This window comes from Uloborus diversus, chromosome 1 (assembly GCF_026930045.1).
Source record: "Uloborus diversus isolate 005 chromosome 1, Udiv.v.3.1, whole genome shotgun sequence".
Lineage (NCBI taxonomy): Eukaryota > Metazoa > Arthropoda > Arachnida > Araneae > Uloboridae > Uloborus > Uloborus diversus.
Genome location: NC_072731.1, coordinates 167,961,803 through 167,981,011, shown reverse-complemented (window position 1 = coordinate 167,981,011; position 19,209 = coordinate 167,961,803). Strand labels below are relative to the sequence as shown.

The 19,209-nt window shown below is 31.9% G+C and overlaps 1 protein-coding gene across 1 annotated transcript in view; it reads left to right on the top strand.

The window, feature by feature from the left end:
• The window catches only part of LOC129216967 (collagen alpha-2(IV) chain-like), a 242,234-nt gene that overhangs the window by 72,020 nt on the left and 151,005 nt on the right, over window positions 1-19,209 (top strand). The window contains exons 8-12 of the mRNA XM_054851193.1: window positions 6,148-6,210; window positions 6,372-6,449; window positions 9,816-9,935; window positions 17,956-18,009; window positions 18,552-18,614. Of these exons, the coding sequence (XP_054707168.1) occupies window positions 6,148-6,210; window positions 6,372-6,449; window positions 9,816-9,935; window positions 17,956-18,009; window positions 18,552-18,614 (378 nt within the window). The remainder of the gene's footprint in view (window positions 1-6,147; window positions 6,211-6,371; window positions 6,450-9,815; window positions 9,936-17,955; window positions 18,010-18,551; window positions 18,615-19,209) is intronic.

The window sequence follows — 19,209 nt, the reverse complement described above, 5'->3', positions numbered from 1 at the left end:
TTAGGCAGGCCATGGACACACTCAAATTCACCGCTCTTTCTGATACTATCGGTGTTAATATGTGCCAGCCTTCTATGCCACAATTCTAATTTTTCTACATTAGAGCATGCAATTTTCTCATTTTCGAAATGATCATTACTTTTATTTGGTTTTATACTTTCTTGATACGATTTATTATACAAAATTTGAGGTTTTACAAAATAAATGCCATTTCTTAAAATTGCTCTAAATATAAATCCATTTCGACCAGATATCGCCACGGAGCCGTTTCCCCCTTTAAACTTAGCACCCCCCTTATCGAATTTAGTACCCGATAACAAATTTTGACGTAGATTAGGAGAGTACATTACATCTTTTAAAACAATGACAGTATCATCAAACTTTAATTTCACAGTTCCCATCCCCAAAATGGGGAAAGTTTCATTTCTAACGGCTACAGCCATTTCTTTGTTTCGCAATGGTTTAAAGTCCTCAAACGCACTACGAATGTTGACGAAATGATGGGTGGAACCAGTGTCGAAAATAAATTCATCAGGGTCTTCTGATACTTCATTTAGATGTACTTCGGAAATGAAAAAGTTCTGGTACTTACATGCTTCCTTTTCCACTGATGGGGAACTGCACCTCGCAGTTTTCTTGTTCGTCTTCCTCTTATTCCGGATTGGTGATCTTGACTTTCTGTTACATTTTTTGAGATCCTTGTCAACTCTATTTTGACACACATTTCGCTTGTGGCCGGGTTTATTACAGTTAAAACAAATTAGTTTCCCTTTTACTCCTTTCTTATCAAAATTACCCGGTTTCTTTACAAAGTTAGCCCTGCCGATAATTTTATCATCCTCATCTTTTAGTCGAATTCGCGATTCCTCGGCAATAAGTTCGCTGACTACTTTATTAAATGTGAATTCCTGTGCAGTAGTTCTAAGAATAACTTGACAAATATTGTCGAATTCTGAGGGCAAATGACGCAAAATTTGAAAAATCAAATAATTTTCAGAGAAATTCGCGTCTATAGCCTTAATTCTTTCGAAAATTTGCCGAGTACGGGCAGCGAAAAGATTTATCGACTCTTCCTCTTTTATACGACATTGGGATAACTCTGAAAACAATGTCATGTGCTGACAACGATTGTCAGGAAAGAAGTGATCTTTCAAAGCCTTCCAGGCATCAGCCGCGTTGACCTGATTTTCGATTATCTTTTTGAAATTTTTCTCCAAATTTAAATAAATTATGGATAGAGCTACATCCTGTCGATTTTGAAAATTACGAATCTCTTGCTCAGTAGCCTTTTTTTCATCATTAGAAAAAGGTTCTTTTTCAATGCCATTTACAATCTTCCATAAACCTCGTTCCATTAGGACAAATTTGATATCCGATGACCAACTCACATAGTTGTCAGACCTTAATTTTTCGATAGGAACACTATGGGATGCCGTGATTGATAAGAACACGAAAAACGCCAAGAAAAAAAAATAAATAAAAAAAACCTAATTTCAAAAAACAACCAACAAAATCTCAAAATATCCCCGAAAAAAAAACCTAAATAGTGCAACTGTTACAGCTTCCCCCCTGGAACAAGTCCAGGTCTTCCGCTGAATTTAACAGCCACTATTCTGCCTAACACCAAACCAACTATATCCCCCCATAAAATGCAAACAAAACGTCTGAGAAAAGTTTACACTACACATGGCTTAAAGATTCGATACAAATTTCCAAAAAGTAAAAGAAAAGCTTCTATTTTCAGTTTTCATTCAACGCCGATGCGGGGAAAACAATTTGAAAAGATTTCCAAACACTTGCCATCTGCCGATTCAGCAAAAAGACAAGTCAGTTACAACATTCCATTTCATCACAAAAACACGAAGTCTAATACTCTACTCTGCTGACAATTCGAAAACATCTTAATACATTAATATTACTCATGATACTGAACACGTAATTATTATGATACAATTGGGTAGGGCTGGGCCCATAACCCTTATGATAACTTACGATGTTTAAACGAAAAGCCGAAGGGCTAAATTTCATAAGTCAGTCAACAATGTTACATGCTTATACAAGCAGAGATAATATCACACAGTGGAAGGTGCAGAATCAAATATTAATGTGAAGAAATGAACATTGGAAACTTGTTAAAATCTTACCAAAAATTTATTGGTCCATAGTAATTAAAATAAATATAACTAACAAAAATAAGTTCTTAAGAATAAAACCCGGCCATAAGTGGAGGCGGAGTTCGCAACTCCCCAACACCTATCGGACCTATCTCACAAGAGGCTGACGAACACAAAAGAAGAGAGAGAGAACGATTGGAATCGTTCACTATTTATACTTGCCTCATTTGCATATGATTGGGCATCAAAGGATGCCAACCTAAAACTGAAACTTTACACGTGCCGAAAGAGTTGAGAAGTTAATCTAATTTGAATAAAGTTAATTTTATATTACATTATATTAGGAATGAGAACGCGGATAAATATCGTTTAGCGATGTCTATCAATAATGGGATTCATACAGTGGGAAACTCCTAATATGTTGGTCGATGGAGCAGCATATTTCTGGAGATTTTACAGTCAAGTGTTTTCCTCGTACATCACACGATAATATTCCTTGGGCAATCAAAGATGCTAAGCGAAAGAGGGCTTTATTGTTGATGGCATACAACAAAGAAAATGCTTGTGAACAAACTTTAATACGCTCATTAAATTTTATCACATAATAATCAAAAATGTTGGCTCTTTTTTGAGACTCCTCGCTGTTGGATTGTTGTGTGCACTGGATCCTTCCGGATAATCTGTCCCATGAGGAAAGCATCTTGCTCATCTTTTGGATGTCAGTTGTAAACAGATTTTATAAGTGACTTTCTATCATCTAATGAAAACTTATTAGTGCACTTAAGTTTACATGAACAAGAAACATCGGAAACATTTTCCCCTGGTACAGAAGAATGTGCTGGTACTGACGTATCCTTTGCCGTTAAGTTGCTTCGTCTTCTGCACAACCTGTTTGTAAAGATGATGATTACGAACACCTCTTTTTTCATTGTGGGAAACCACAAACTTCAGACACTTCATCGAAATCTCCCGATGACATTGTTGTAGTAAATTAGTTAATAATAAATAATCAATTAATCATACTTTGATGGAAGTAACGATATAGACTTAGACACACTGAAAAAACACGTTTTTTAAACCAACAACAAACGATTATATAATAAACATTTAAAATAGTTTTCTCAATTGGTTAATTTCGAGTAACTACTCATGCTGCAACCTAGCGGACCAATTGATCATAAGTTCTAAGAAGGAAATAAATCCGGGATTTGTTTCCTTCTTAAACCTGACGTGAAATTCAATGCTCTATAACTATCTCTAGGGAATGTTTTTTATTTATTTCTTACCACCCACATGTAGATTGAAGCTGGAAAATATTCTAGATTCGAAAAAAAAAAAATTGACATTTTTGGTCTTTATTTCCTTTTTAAACCTGCCGATTCAATTATAAATTGGGTAGAACAAGTATAATTGCTATTTATTGTAATATTCATTGCAGAGCTCATAAAAGCATTAAAATAAACTTTATGATGTATTAACTTTTTTTTTACCTATTAGCAGTTGTCTAAAATTTACTCTTTCCGTACTTCAGTGAGTATACCTTTTAAAAAGTTTAATCACTATCACAAAAGTATTTGGAATGTGAGCATAATTGGAGGGACTTTACTGTACTTGACAAATTTCTATTACTAATTAGATACACATGATACATGATGTAATTCATAAAAAAAAACACTTCCACTAAGTGGAAAGTTTTTTCATATTTCGATTTAATCTCATGTTATAAGCTTACCTTTTTTAAAGAATTTATTATGAAGTAATTTTTATTTTGTGCAAAAAAAGTTTAAAATTAGGAGTTGTGGTGTTTTTGTATGATTTTTTAGTTTTCATGTTGCACCTCATCATCATCATAACCCCCCCCCCCTGCATTTGTTAAAAATGAAAAGCATGAATTTTTAGGATTATTACAGCTAGCTATATATTATTACATTTGGAAAAATCTCTATGAGTGTAAAATTGTGTAAAGAAACCAATTTTTAAAAAAGCTAAGTTACTACATATTAAACAAAAATGAAATCTTAATCAATCAACAATTATGATTTAAAATGAAGTTCAATTCTAAAAAAAAAATTTACCAAAGTATAGTATTTTGCTGAGTATTACAAAATGCCTGCTTCTTCCTTAGCAGACATAGGTTTCTGGTAAAGTGAAGACTGTTACTTTCGCTGTTACCTCACTGAAATGTTATTGAAAAAACAAAATTCTTTTCTCCTTTTCATCTCATATCATTCATGAGTAAAAATTTCACCAGAAGAAAGTTGTCTGACTTTTTTTTTCTTTTTTTACTTACATGGAGATTAGTAAGTGAAACATTTTCAAATGTACTACTAGATTTATCATTTTAAAGATCTACACAGTGATTTGTTTTCTACTAGTTTTAATGTTTTGCTAGTTTTTCAGAAACAAAAAGAAAATCTGACGAAACCAATGCTTCAAAACTGCTCCCACATGTTTATTTTAGCAAGCAATACATATTTATTTAAAAAAATTAAAATTCAACTTGAAATAACAGATAAATTCTGCAAAAGTTTAAATTTTACTTACATTTTTTGTAAAAAATAATTTAGTATATTTTTTAAATATTGCTCTCTTTTTATTTTCTTAAATTTTATTATAAATTTCTGACGTATGCAACTTGAAATGAATAATTGCCTACAGAGTATAAAGAGGTACACCCATAATTAGATTCATGATATTATCGTAAAAGCAAAAGATGCTACTTATAAAGAAAATTATTAGTATCCGTAGGGTGACCTACAGACTATGATACTTGAAAAAAAATGATGCAAATCTACATACCATCAGGGCCGGATTTGGAAGTGTGGAGGACCTGGGGCAACAAAGGAGTGTAGGCCCCTAATCAGGGTTTGAAAAGATCATCATATTTTTGAAAATATTCGATAATTTGATATATATCCGAATATTTTGATGTATATATATGTATGTATCCAATATTTTCGACCCGTGAAAGTTAGGATATTTTGTAAAATTTTATTGCGGGGGCCGATTTGTTGTGGAGGACACGGGGCAGTTGTCCCGCCTGCCGTCCCCTAAATCTGGCCCTGCATACCATGTTCTTGGATTTAAAAAATGCAGCAATGCTTTTCCTTTGTCATGAAGTTTTAAGGAACTACAAGTAATTTTTAAGTGAAATAACACTTTGAGGGTTTTTTTCATCAAGGGGATTCATAAATTAGAGCAGTACTTCATCTTCAAGGGTTTTTAAAATTAGAGCTGTAAGTGTACTAGAGTTTGCTTTAATACTTTAATTTGAATAATACCTATCTAGATAAATAGGGTTGTATGCTTAAAATTGCTCTGCACCAGGCTGAAAAAAATCGCACAATGCCAATGTGCAATGTGATTCCATTACAGGATTTGAAAAATAGCTGGAGATAGCTATCAGTCTTAAGATAAAATAAGAAACATAAAAAATATTTAAAAAATGGTGATTGGTTCAATATGTCTCTTATGTCCAACAAATCCAACTTCCCCCACTGAGAGAAGTAATTTACTTTGCAAAGAAATATTTTCCCAGCTTTGCAATATTATTGTGTTATCCATCTCTTATTGGTGCAAATTATTATCATTAGTAAAAGTAATTATTCTGCTAATTTTAAAACAATTCCTTTAACAGAATAAAAGAAAAAGTAGATTTTATCAAAGTAGCTTTGTTAAATCATTATTTTATTAAATGAGAGAAAACTTTTTTTTAAAATTTTAAGTAACTTTTTGTTATTAAAACCAAGTAATTCTTAACAAAAAGTAATGCTTGTTACCAACTGATTTGATCAAGAATAAAGTTTTGACGAGTAAAAGTCTGTCTTGTAATTTTTAATAAATATTTCTGTTTAGAAAATGCAGTTAAATAATGCAAGGATTCATTATTTTTGGCATTAAGTTTGAAGCGGCTCTTCTTTCTTTTGATAAAAATGTTTCTTTCTGTGCTTTGAAATTACTTTGATGTATTATTTTTATTTTAGTGTATATTCATTTGAGCATTTATTTAAATATTTCTTTTTTTATATTGTAGGGTTATTTAGGCTTGTCAGGATTTCTTGGTGAAAAAGGATTTAGAGGGGATCCTGGATATCCTGTAAGTAAATCTTTACACTGTAATAAAAATGATTTTACCCGACAAATTTCATAGAAACCCCTCTTGCAGATAAATTTTTAAGATTTCTGTTCATTACCAACTACAGGTGTCATCATATGTGCCCCTCTTCATTTTAGATTAATCCTTTTACAATGTTTCAGGGCCCTAAAGGCACCCCCGGTGATAAAGGACTTAAGGGGCGAGAAGGTGATGGTGTAGAAGGACTACAAGGACAAAAGGTAATCAACATCCCAAATGCATAATTGTTCATTCAGTTTGTGAATTATGTTCAGTTTTTGTAGTCTTTAAGCCCTTTTATTATAGCATATTATTTAATTTTTTATTGTTAAATTGGAATTGAAAATTTTAATTGTGCCAGCATCAAACATGTGCGTTGCTGAAAATTGCATGCCTTGTTCCAGATGTCAATCCTTTTGCATCATATAAATGTTTCAGTTAGTTTGAAAACTAACAAACCTTCTGTTAAGTTGGCTTAATTTTTCTCCTTTATTTTAAGCTGCACTGTCTAGCTTTGCACAGTCTACCTCCAAAATAATAGTTACGTCAAGTGACGCATGTTCAACCATCAGGCTTAAATAAAAGAAAAAAATAAAATTAAAACTTCCAGTCAAAATAACGACGACACCCTTAAAAATCCCCATTAAAACTTCAACAATAGTCCATAAAACTGACCATTGAAATAAGAAAACTTTATAAACAAAGTTAACACTACCATAAAAATTCTGATTCCCAAATAAATGGGGATAGATATAGCTGAAAAGGTCATTAGAACAAAAGCAGGCTTCTTGCTGCTTTTGAAGAAGCCTGCAAAACAGTTGCAAGAGGATCTAGATCATATTACGGAGTGGGCTGATAAATGTGGTATGGCTGTTAATGTTGGGAAATGTCAAGTGCTACATTTAGGGCATGGAAATAAGTGTACAAGTTATTATTTGCAAGGTTCAGTCATTAGTCAGGCAGACAAAGTTACTGATCTGGGGGGTCTTAATAAGTCAGGATTTAAAGTTTAGCCAACAGTGCAGCATTGCTAGTAACAAGGCCAATAAGATGCTTGGGTTTATTAATAGATCTATTTCATACAAATCTAAAGAAGTTCTTCTGCCCTTATATAGAAGTTTGGTAAGACCTCAGTTGGAGTATGCTGGTCAGTTTTGGTCTCCTTATCTTAAGAAAGACATTAATGTATTGGAAAGGGTTCAAAGGCAAGCTACAAGGCTAATAAATGGACTTTCTCACTTAGACTATGATTCCAGGCTTAGAAGGCTAAAAATGTACAGTCTTGAGCAAAGAAAAGACCAAGGGGACATGATTCAGTTGTTTAAATTTATTAAAATGAAAGATGTTACGGGGCTGAAGTTTAGCACTGAAAACAGGACAAGGGGTCATTGTTTTAAGCTATTTAAATCTCAGGCTAACATGGATGTTAGGAAAAATTATTATTTTAGCAGGGTAGTGGAACCTTGGAACAGTTTACCGGAAGAGGTGGTAATGAGCAAAGGAGTAGATAGTTTTAAGAGGGCCATTGATCTTCACTGGGGATTGTAAATTGACTAGGACCAGTCTAGCTGGGCCCAGAGCCTGTTGCTGGTCATCACTTTTGTATTTGTATTTGATTTTAAGTGATTTATTTCAAGTCAAATAATAATAATAAAAAGAAGATTTGATATCTAGTGAAACTTGGCGTGTTTTCTCTTTTTATGTATTTAAGAAAGCGTAAAATATGTTTATGGTAACGCTCAAATAAGTTAAATTAAACTGCTTGTTTAAGGTTTTGGGATTTCGTGGCTTTTTCCTTTTTGTTTGTAAACCACTCTTATTGCTACTACTTAAAAGTTCTAGTGTTACATTGTTGCATTTTTACTCTAATTCTATGTAAAAAAAGGACAGGGGAAAACCCAGATTTTTTTTTTGAGGGGGGGGGGGGAATTTGTGTAGTAATCCTGTAAAATTGATAGAATACTACCGTAAAATGGTACAACTTTGTGCCAAGGGGGCAACAATGGACCACTGTTGCCATGGTGATGATTTTGCTCTCTTGTGGCCTCTTTTTTGAACTTACGAGCTCCAAAAAAATCACTAGGTAGTGTAATCATTTAGGTAGCTAAATAGACTTTATCAGAGATTGCTGTTGTTGTATACCCTAGATAACTTAGTCATTCTTAGTGCATGATTCGACTCACTCGTGAAAGAGCATAAAGTCTCCTTTGGGCAAACCACTTATACTTTTTTCCAAGATCTGGTAAGTTCAGAGTTGCTTTACTATTTTGTCGGTTATGAATTAAGCAACTTGTTGACTTAAAATGTTTCATAATTTCCACAAGCAGTCAACATTTATCAAAAATGGGAATGTTGGGGTACAACAATGGGCTACCTATTTTTCACGGTTTTTAGTGACTTGAAGCTTCATTTTATTCTCTGCACGGATGCTTTTGTCATATTTTATGTTATTTAATCCAAATAATGGCAAGAAAAAACAAAAGAAAGCTTAGGGGTCACCCTATCGTCTGTATTCTTGGGAGTTTTTGCTGAAGGTGCTGACTGAAATCAGACCAAATATAAACTGAGATAATTTTTAAAAATTATTTATTTTGATGAGATTTGGAATGTGAAATATGATTTCATATTTCAGTTTTTAAAATTTCTGTTGATCTTGTTAAAACTTGTCAGACCTACGTATTTTCTGAGACTTAAATATAGATACCTAGCCTTCAGTTAGTGAGATTTTTCTAGTTTTCAAATGTTTCTATGTCAAAACCTAGGCCGATAAAAAAGAACGTTACCTGCATTTACCATGTTGAACTTTATTAATCACTCGAGACGACAAATGATGATTAAACCTTAAAAAGTTGGGAAAAAAAAAGATAAATGATGGACTAAAGAAATTCTTTATACAGTTTCAAGCAGAGGGCAAAGGCTTGTAGCTTCAGACAACAATAGGCCAAAGCAAGTTTTGAATGTGTTTTCTAGGTTAAAATGAGGTGACCCCGTCCCCGTAGGAGTACAACTATGGGTCACGGGGAAAAAATTTCCCTTCCACTTCTTTCCACCTTAGATTTTTTTTAAACATATCATTTGAAAGGTGAAATGTTGAGCTACCATTGCTAAAGTACTACTCCTACTACTTCTTTAAATAAGTGCACTAATAGTGTCAGAAAATGTTTTGCATGATTTGATTTTGAACTAAACTTTTTTATTAATAGGAACTAGCGTTTCGCGTATTTCCCTCATAATATATAGTATTTAATTGCTGGCAATAAAAGGAATTTCAAAAAGTAACATTAAACCATTTAAGTACTGAAGTAGTAAATAGACCTGCAGCTTGTCTGTGTTTCTAACTTTTTATTCAAATTTGTTTACTATAAAGTTTTTCAAATGCTTCCTTAGTTAGTTTTGAGGAAAATTCTTCATTAATATGTGATCCATATCTCCAATATCAGAGATGATCTTAGAAATTAGTTTTACTTTTTTTTTGTTTGTATAAATGACTACTTTCTGAATGTAGCTGTATGAAGTTTTGTTTTGTCTAAAAATATTAAAACAGTAGATTATGTTTTGAGTTCTAAGAAGTTTTTCTTTTTAATCAGGGAGAACCAGGTGCACCAGGCTCGCCTGGCCCTCCAGGATCTTCATATGAACCCAGAGAAAATCCTGAAGAAGAGCTTAGGCCACTAGAAAAAGCAAAAGATGGAATTGATGGCGAACAAGTAAGATAAAATTACTTCTTTTTTTCATTTTAATTGCCTATTGTACTCCAGTTATTTATTTTGGTGTAACTTTTTAAAAGTTATGATCAAAGTTGTTTTCATTTTTCAAAATTTGAAAACGGTTGTTAATATTGTGGTTTCCTTCAGTCAAAAGTACTACTTTTAGTCATTGAAATGGATAGAATGAGCCAAAAAAAAAAAAAAAAAAAATTACATGAACCCAGAAAATACTTTTATTTTTCCAATATTTTTTTAAATTAATTTTTTAAAATGTCCAATTTTTCAAACAAGGCGTGGTCTTTATGACGTCACAAATGATGCATTTTGGCGCAATTTCAACCACGGTTCCACGTTATGATAATCAATTGAATTGAATTGAATACGAGTCTTCCGACTTCCACAAATTATAGAGGACTGCGTTTATTTCACGCCTTGCCTCTGTTACTAATAGGTGATGTGTCTCTCCAAATGTTCCTTAGAAGTAGTCAGAACTAAGTCCAACCGCCAAGGGGTTAACTAAAACGAAGTGCATAAAATTCAGATACAAGCAAAGATAGACAAGAAGAAAACCAAAAGAGAGAGAAAAACTAGAAACCACATGCATGACAAAAAGCAAAGTAAAGTCGAAGAGATAGCAGCACAACCAACAGACACAAAGGGAAAAAAGAAAGAAAGCATGCAACAACAAAGAGCAGTCAAAGGAAGAAAGAGCTTAAAGTCTGAGCGACTCCAGGGGAGAAGATCGTATCATGAGCCAAAAAATTGCCGTTATAACTGATATTGTTCTTGAAAATATAGTCCAATAACTTTTCTCTATGGTTATTTGTATTACTGCAAAAGTGCAGGATATGATCCACAGTTTCCATCACTCCACATTTATCGCAATTTGGGGAATTAGAGGATTTAAGTTTGAAAAGCTTGTTTTTAGTGATAATACTATCACAAATTAATCTATTTAGGAAGATTTCCATCTTTCTATTTTTAACTGTATTGTTTGCTTTAACGGAAGGAATTTTTCTATTTTTAAACTTTTCAAAGTATTTAGATTTCTTCCATTTTTCCTGATGTTCTTCATTTTGCCTACTTGTTAAAAATCTACATGTATCTTTCCATGTTGTGATGTTTAAGCTTGGGGTGAATGAATTGTTTGTTGCCTCTTTTGCAAGAGTATCTGCTTCTTCATTTAAATCAATGTCTGAGTGGCTAGGGGTCCATACTAAAGTAATATCATTTTTATTGGTTAATTTCTCTAGATAAGTTCTTGTAATTCTAACAAGGGGGTCCTGATTCTTTTTTTCATTTCTAATAGCATTTATCACACTAAGGCTGTCTGTAAGAATAATAGTCGGAGACTCAGCATTAATTAAGTATTTGGTGGCATAGTAAATGGCAGCAAGCTCAGCTGTAAAAATAGAACAAAAGCTAGGAATTTGAATTTTCCTCTTAACATCTTTATTTTGATTCACGATCCCAAAACCGACATAATTCCGGTTTTTGGAACCATCTGTAGCCCAGACTTCTTTTCCTTTATTTTCATTTAAAAATTCTAGAAAGTCCTGTTTTATTTCTTCTTTAACTTGTGTTCGTTGAAATCTTCTTTCATCCGTGATTATTTTAAGTTTTTTGTTGTACCATGGTGGGTTGTTTTCCAATTTTTTTATCTTTCCAGTGGTTGGTGTTATATAAGAACATAAAGCTTTTATAGAAGTTTATAACATCTTCTTCCACCTCTGTTGAACTTGTTTGATTGTGTGTTTCAGTGTTGATTTGTTTATTTTCCTTATACATTATTTTCATCTTCCACTTTATGATTTTCCATTTCAACCTATTCTCGTACATATCAATATTAGTGAAATGTCTAATAACATCATTTGGTGCGAAGTTGTTAAGTTTTAGTGCATTCCTGATAACTTTATTTTGTGATAGTATCTAGTTTATTTCTGTTATATTTAGTGTCCTTAATTCTACAAATGTTTCCATAATCAATTTGCGGTAGTACTACTTGTTTGATAATTTTAAGAAGGTTATCATTATTGAAGCCTGTTCTGCTTCCCAAATACTTAATGACATTACTGCTTTTATTGATTTTCCTTTCAACTTCATTAGTATGTTTTCTCCATGATAGGTTGTGATCAATATGGACTCCCAGTAATTTATGTTGAACTTTCCAAGGAATGGTTTTTCCATTTATCTTTATGATATCTGTATATTTATTTCTCGTGGCTGTCATGTCTTGGATGCTGCTCTTTTCCGCTGAGAATGATAACTTGTTGATTTCTGACCATTTCTCAATATCAGTTATAAAATTTTTGAGGGCCGTTGCTGCAGTGTCTTTGTCTTTGTTAAAGATTATACAGGAGATATCATCCGCATATATATATACTTTGCAGGTGTCGTTACAACAGTAAAAATCCGTCATAAAACAATTGAACAAAAAAGGCGATAAAATAGACCCCTGTGGTAGTCCAAAATCGACATTTCTTTCTGCTGATATCTTACTTCTCCATTTAACTATCAGTTTCCTATTCTTCAGCCACTCTTTAATCCAGTTTATAAGGTCCTGTTCTATTTTCAATGACCTAAGTTTTTCTACTAGGATTTCATTGTTTATGTTATCGTATGCTCCTTTTATATCCATAGAGACAAGAAAAACTGTGTTCTTTTCTTTTCTTAAAAACTTTATAGAATTAATTATTTGACCTACACAATCTTCAGCACTTTTCCCTTTCCTGAATCCGTGCATGTAATTAGGGAATATTTTATTTTCTTCTTCCCACCATGTTAGCCTTTTCAAAATGAGTTTTTCCATCAATTTGCAAAAACATTGGGTTAAGGCAATAGGTCGGTAACTATCTATATCATGTGGGTTTCTCCCAGGTTTGCATATAGGTATTATCATTGATGTTTTCCAATTATCTGGAATTTTTCCTTCTTTAAGACTATAATTGAAAATATTTAGACATATCTTAATTGCTTTTTCTGGTAAATTTCTAATAATTTTATTCGAAATTTTATCTGATCCAGCTGTTGTGTTTTTAAGTTCCTTTATCTCTTTTTGCAATTCTTCTATTGTAAAAATGTGGGTATTGCCTTTGATTTTCCTTTTTATTGCATAATTTTTTCCAATTGTGTCTATTTTCTTTTCAAAATGTTTAGCAAAAAGCTCCACTTGTTTGTCTTCTTCAAAATATTCAATATTGTCCTTTATTAAAACAAGGTTATTGGTTGGTGTTCTATTCATAATGTTTTTGAGCTTGTTAACAGACTTATAGATATCTTTAGGTTGTTTTATTTTGTAGTTTATGTGTTCCCAGTACTTTCTTTTGGCTTCAATTATACATTTTCTGAAGATCGCTAATTTTTTTTTATATTCAATCCAATCAGCAACATGTTGTGATCTATAGGCTTTGTTTTTTGCTTGATTCTTCTGTTTTTTCCTTTTTGCACACTCCCTGTTCCACCAATTATCATTTGAGTTATTATTGTTATATTTAATCACTTTAGTAACATTTTCAACATTCGAATCAATAAGGTGAGTGAATTGAATATAATTGTTACAGTTAAACCCATTAAAATCAATATTATTCATAATTTTACTCATATTCTCTTTAAAATTGTTCCAATTAACGTATCTTTTGATTTTGGTGCTATTTTTCTTTTCTGTATTTCTAACTATGATAGGATAATGATCACTTTCCCCGTGTTCATCGATTCTAAACCAAAATAACTCTCTGACCAGTTCTGCACTTACTATGGTTAAATCAAGAATTCCATCGTCTTTTTTTTTGTTTATACGTGTGGGAATGTTTTTATTAATTATACAAATGTTGTTATCCTGAATCCACTCATAGAATTTAGTAGAGCTGGGAAAAGATTTCCTGTCACCCGTTATAGTATTTCTTGCGTTGAAGTCCCCTGTGAAAATCTGATTCCTTCCCTTTTGTATTATTTTTAAAATATTTAAATCAGCATCTGTGAAGGTTCCTGGCGGCCTGTAACAATTGATGATTTGGTAGTATTTTTTGTTATATAAAATTTTTATGCTATTAATTTCAAAATTAGAATTTAAAATGTTAATCTTTACTTCGCAGGCTGAGAAATTGTTTCTAACATATATACAAAGTCCTCCCCCTTTACTGAGGGAAGAACGTTCTTTTGAAAAACAATAATACCCATTGATTACAGGGATGTCACAATTATTGCTCCAAGTCTCTTGGAGGCAAATAATAGTGGGAGATAACCAAGAAATAAGGTTTTTCAGATAAATAAAATTTTTTGCCAAACTGCGGCAGTTCCATGATAACAAAAAACAAGCCAGGAAAACGACCAAAAAAAAGGACACAACCCCTTAATCAGGATTGCGGACCACACCCTCAGCATCCATAGGATCACCATCAAAGGGAAAACCCTCCATATTCTCAGAGTCCGATAGACTAGATCCCGCGTTTGGAAGAATTTTATCACAACTTCTACTTCCCATAATATCTCTGTACTGCATTATCATAGCAATTTCAGAAGTATTCAACTTTTCATTCTCTAATGTGATATTACATTTTGAGCTATATTTAACAATTTGTAGTTCCTCTTTAATATTTTTTATTTCAAGTTTTAGATACACGATTTCTTTTTCTCTATCCTTCAGCTCTTTTTTCAAATTATTAATTATTGCATCTTTATTTTCCTCCTCCTTTTTACCTTCTTTAACCATGTCTGCATACGTTGTGTTTTTTCCTCGTTCATTCCCTTTATTTTCTGAAAATCTTATTAAAACAGGGCAATTCTTATTTTCTGCATTGTGGTTGCCTTGGCATCGAAAGCAAGTAGTTAAATTGCCGCAGTTTTCGTGTTCTAATCCACAGTCCGCACACCTTACCGTTCCTTTACAATATTTGGCAGGATGCCCTATTTTTTTACAATTTTTACAAATAAGAGGCTTTTCTATGAATTTACTGATTTTATAATTGACCCAACCTATTTTAATTTCAGCTCTGTTTGTGATGCCCAGCTCTTTTTACTAGGACCACAGGTATAGGCGTTTCAGCCCCTTTTTTTTGAACCGGATGACTTGAGTGACTCTCATACCTCTTTCAGAAAGTTCTTTAGCAATGAGACCCACTGAAAGGTCTACATCTATGTTTCTAATCACATATTTCGTACTTATTGCATCCTCTATTAACCTTGTACCGACTTCTATACCTAAGAATAAATTTGTTTCACTAACCTTCTTAATGGTATCAGTATTGCTTGTTGTAACAATAATGTTTCCATTTCTGGTGAAATAAACGTCATCTTCTTTTTAAACTATTTTGCCAATTTCATTATGGAAGTTCATTCCCTTGCTCTTCGGTAATTCTTTATTTATTCCAAAAATGACAATTTTACTTTTAGTTGCTCCATTTCCCAGCGCTGCTTGAATTTTATCCGTTCGAGACAAACTTGCCTCGTAAACATATTCGTTTCTTTTTGTGACTTTATCTTTCACACTTTCCTCCATGACCCTATCTGGGCCATTTTTTCGTTTATTAGCCATACTTACTCCTCCCCAGAAGGAAACCAAAAACAGGTGCTATGCATTACACGCACAGCAGCAAAAAATCAAAAATAAAAGCAGGAACAAGCAGAAATACGAACAAACTATCGAAATCCCCAATAAATGAAGAACTCTACCACCGCGCAACACTTCCACGAAAACCTAGTCTCTTATGATAATCAAGCAGCAAATCAAAATTGCGCTCTACAATTGCCATCAACCATATCGTTGCCAATACACATGAGTAAAGATGCGAATTAAATATTTTGTTCTGTGAATGGCAACATTGAATGGCATTTCATCATTTGTGATGTCACACAACAGAAGTGTAAACAATGAAAGCGCACCGATTTAAGACATTTTTTAAAAAATATTAAACTTAAATAAATTATTTAAAAAATGGTCAGATCCTATGTTTTTAAGCATGCTCTTTCAGAAAAAAATACTTTTAAAATTTTGGAAACAACCCCATTATGACAAGAAGTTATTTAATCAATCTTATTAAGTTCAATAAAAGTTTTATAATCTAATCAAGTTTGAACAAAAATTATACCAATGAACCCCAACAAAAAATGGTGCTAGTTAATATTTTGGCTCAATAGCCTAATGGGGACAGTCTTCTAATAGTTTTAAACTTCAAACTATTCATTTGAAAAACAAAGAAGAAAGTTTCACCATTGCAACAACATGCAAGTTCCAGCCCACAAATGTACTTAATTACAACATTTCTATTAACCCTGCCAGTACACAGTAAAACCCCTCCTAAAGGATACCCCTCAAAGGCGGACACCCCTCTTATGCAGACAATTTTTCAATCCCCAGTTCCAATACAAATAACATTTGTCCGGTTAGTGTCAGCATTAGAGTGATTTTACTGTACATACATATACAGTCAACCCTCGTTTATTGCGATTTATTCGTTCTAGACTTTACTGTGATAACTGAAATTCCGCGAAGTAGGATTCTTTATTATAAACCGAATATTTTCCTAATTAGAGTGCATAAAACTTACAACAATTTAAATATGTTTTAATACAGTTAAAGCCCCCTTGACATTAAACAGCACCCTTATCCACCGTTGCATTTGTATTACTTAAATCTTAAATTAATGCACAAGATATGAGAAAATGAGCAAAACTAGACGTAATAGATATCACATTGTAAATTATTGGGAAATGTTGTTCTTACACACTACTAATCTATCAAAGTAGCTCAATTTGTTCGATGATGAATTAATCGCCAATTAGTGACTGTATGTGCCTCCTTCTTCCTCTACTTTCATCCTTATTAAAGGCATTACATATACAACTTAAAATGCTAGTGCATTGTTGAACACCATTTACAGATTCCCTAGTAATAATACAGTGATTGATACTTCCCAGTTAGTGTTTGATAGCAAAAATGAGAGCGATTCCCTACATTCTTCGGCGATTTTATATCTCCACTCCCTCAATTAGTACATTACAGCCCTTCAGAGGAGCTTACTTCAAAGACATACTTTGGGAATCTTTTGTAAGAAAATTTTTACAGGAGTGAATAAAAAAGGCTATTTTTATATCTGACAAAAAAAAAAAAAAACACGATGTAGTGAAGACGCCAAAGTTAAAGCGGGAAGGACGACAGTATTTTGTAACTTTATATTTTGATAAAGAAAATTTAAGAGAGAGAGAGAAAGAGTGAGTATTATTGGTACTTTTTTATGTAAGAAAACTCCTGAAAAACTTTTAAATAATTATTGGATAGGTGAGTAAAAAAAGAATTTAGCACATAAGCCTATTCATAAAGTTTCTTGCTTTTATTAATTACCCAGATTCTTCATCCAAGATATAAAGGGCAAGAATTTTTTAAGCTTAATAAACTATCCATTTGCATTTATTTTTATTAGAAGTGTGTTGATGAAATTGTGAATATATACTTAAGTTAAAATTCCTTATAGTTGGGCACACATACAAATACAGCAGATAGAACCAGAATCAGGCCCTGGTCATGATAGTTGTGTGTTTTTCCTTAGGTTTACAAAATTCAGACTGGAGAAATGGTGTATTTGAGAAAGTACCAAACTTTTGCAGTTAAATCTCATCTAGTTACGTTTTTAAGCTTCTGATTTTGGAAAACTTAAGCATTTGAGTGGTTTAGAAGCTTATGTTTATTTATAATGTTTTTGTGTGTGTGTGTGTGTGTTTATTTATATCTTGAGTTTTTAAATTTAAAAAAAAAAAATCTCTTCCCATTAACAGACACTCTTTTATGACGTTTAGTTTCTTGATGAAGAGAATAATAATAATAAAAGAAATTAAATAACAAAATAAATTTAATTAAAAATTAAATTAATAAATAAAATTAAAATGAAACAGAAATGTAAGCTAGTAAATAAAAAAATCTTTTGAATGGTCTATACATTTTGATTAATTAATATATTAATCATATTGTTTTCAATTTGTAAGTTTTTGGCATTTGACAAAGTTTACTGTAAGTTATTTTCCTTTTTAGGGTGAAAAAGGTGAAAGGGGACCACAAGGTTTTGCTGGCCGAGAAGGAGCTCTTGTAAGAATTTTGTCTTATGTGTGCCAAATGTGTTTTAACTTATGATTTGTTTCTGTGTGTGTGCATGACTAATGTATGATTTTAGTTAATTTTTATCTCAATTCCTGTAATACAATTATGGCCAATTTCAAATATAATCATTGGTAGTAAAAAATATTTTCAACTATGAAAACTTTTAGCAACTTCTGTTCAAAGAAACAAATGTCACAAAAAAAAAAAAAAAAGTTGAATAATAAATTACAGTAAAAAATTAATAGTTATTACTAAGTATTTTAAGATACTAAAATAATTTATCTTTTAACACAAATATTTTTTTTTGTCTTAGTTGCATAATGTGTGCTTTAATTGATTTCTTAGTAGCAAAAATTATTATGTTTTGTGCTCATAATAAATATCAATCACTCATAAATAAATTTGAAAAACAATAGTATTTTTGTTTTTATAGCAGTGATTTTTACATGTAGTGCTTTCTTGAATAAATTCATAACTATTTTGTCCACTTTTATCTTTTTTGTTGTTGTAAAAGTTATAATTTTTCTCAGGGAACACCAGGGTTTATTGGCCCGAAGGGAGAAAAAGGTGAACGAGGCGATGATGGTCCTAGAGTATGTATGCATTATTTTATTTACTTTTCTGAAATGATTAATATTTGTCTCATAATTTCCTACTAAACTATTTTAAAATTTACGAACAAGTGCTGTAAGAGTATTTTAGAAGTGATAGGTAGGTAGTTAAAAAAAGTATTTAACTTAAAAAAAATATGTAATGTTCAAAAGTTTAAAAATAATAATAGTTGAACATCTTTAAAAAAATGTCTGTAAGACATTGAACCCATAAGTATTTAGATTATTTTAAAACACATTTTAAGATATTTTAATTTAAATTTCTGTGGTACAAAAAATGCATTGATTGATGTTTGCTTTTCTTTTTTAGAAGTGTTATAATTATAGCAGTATTTATATAGGCATCCAGTTTTAATCCTATTTGTGCTGCATCTTTCTGCAGCATTAAAAATACATTATATACATTTGCTATTTAATTAAGTTCATCTGTTTCTCTGATCATTTGTTTTCAATTTGAGTTTTTTAATGTAAACAGAGATAGGTTTTCTGCTGCAAGCGGAAAAGATTTGGTTAAAAAAATCCCTATTTTGCTGAAAATTGCTTTAGGTAATAATAATGTTTCTTCTTCTTTTCATCT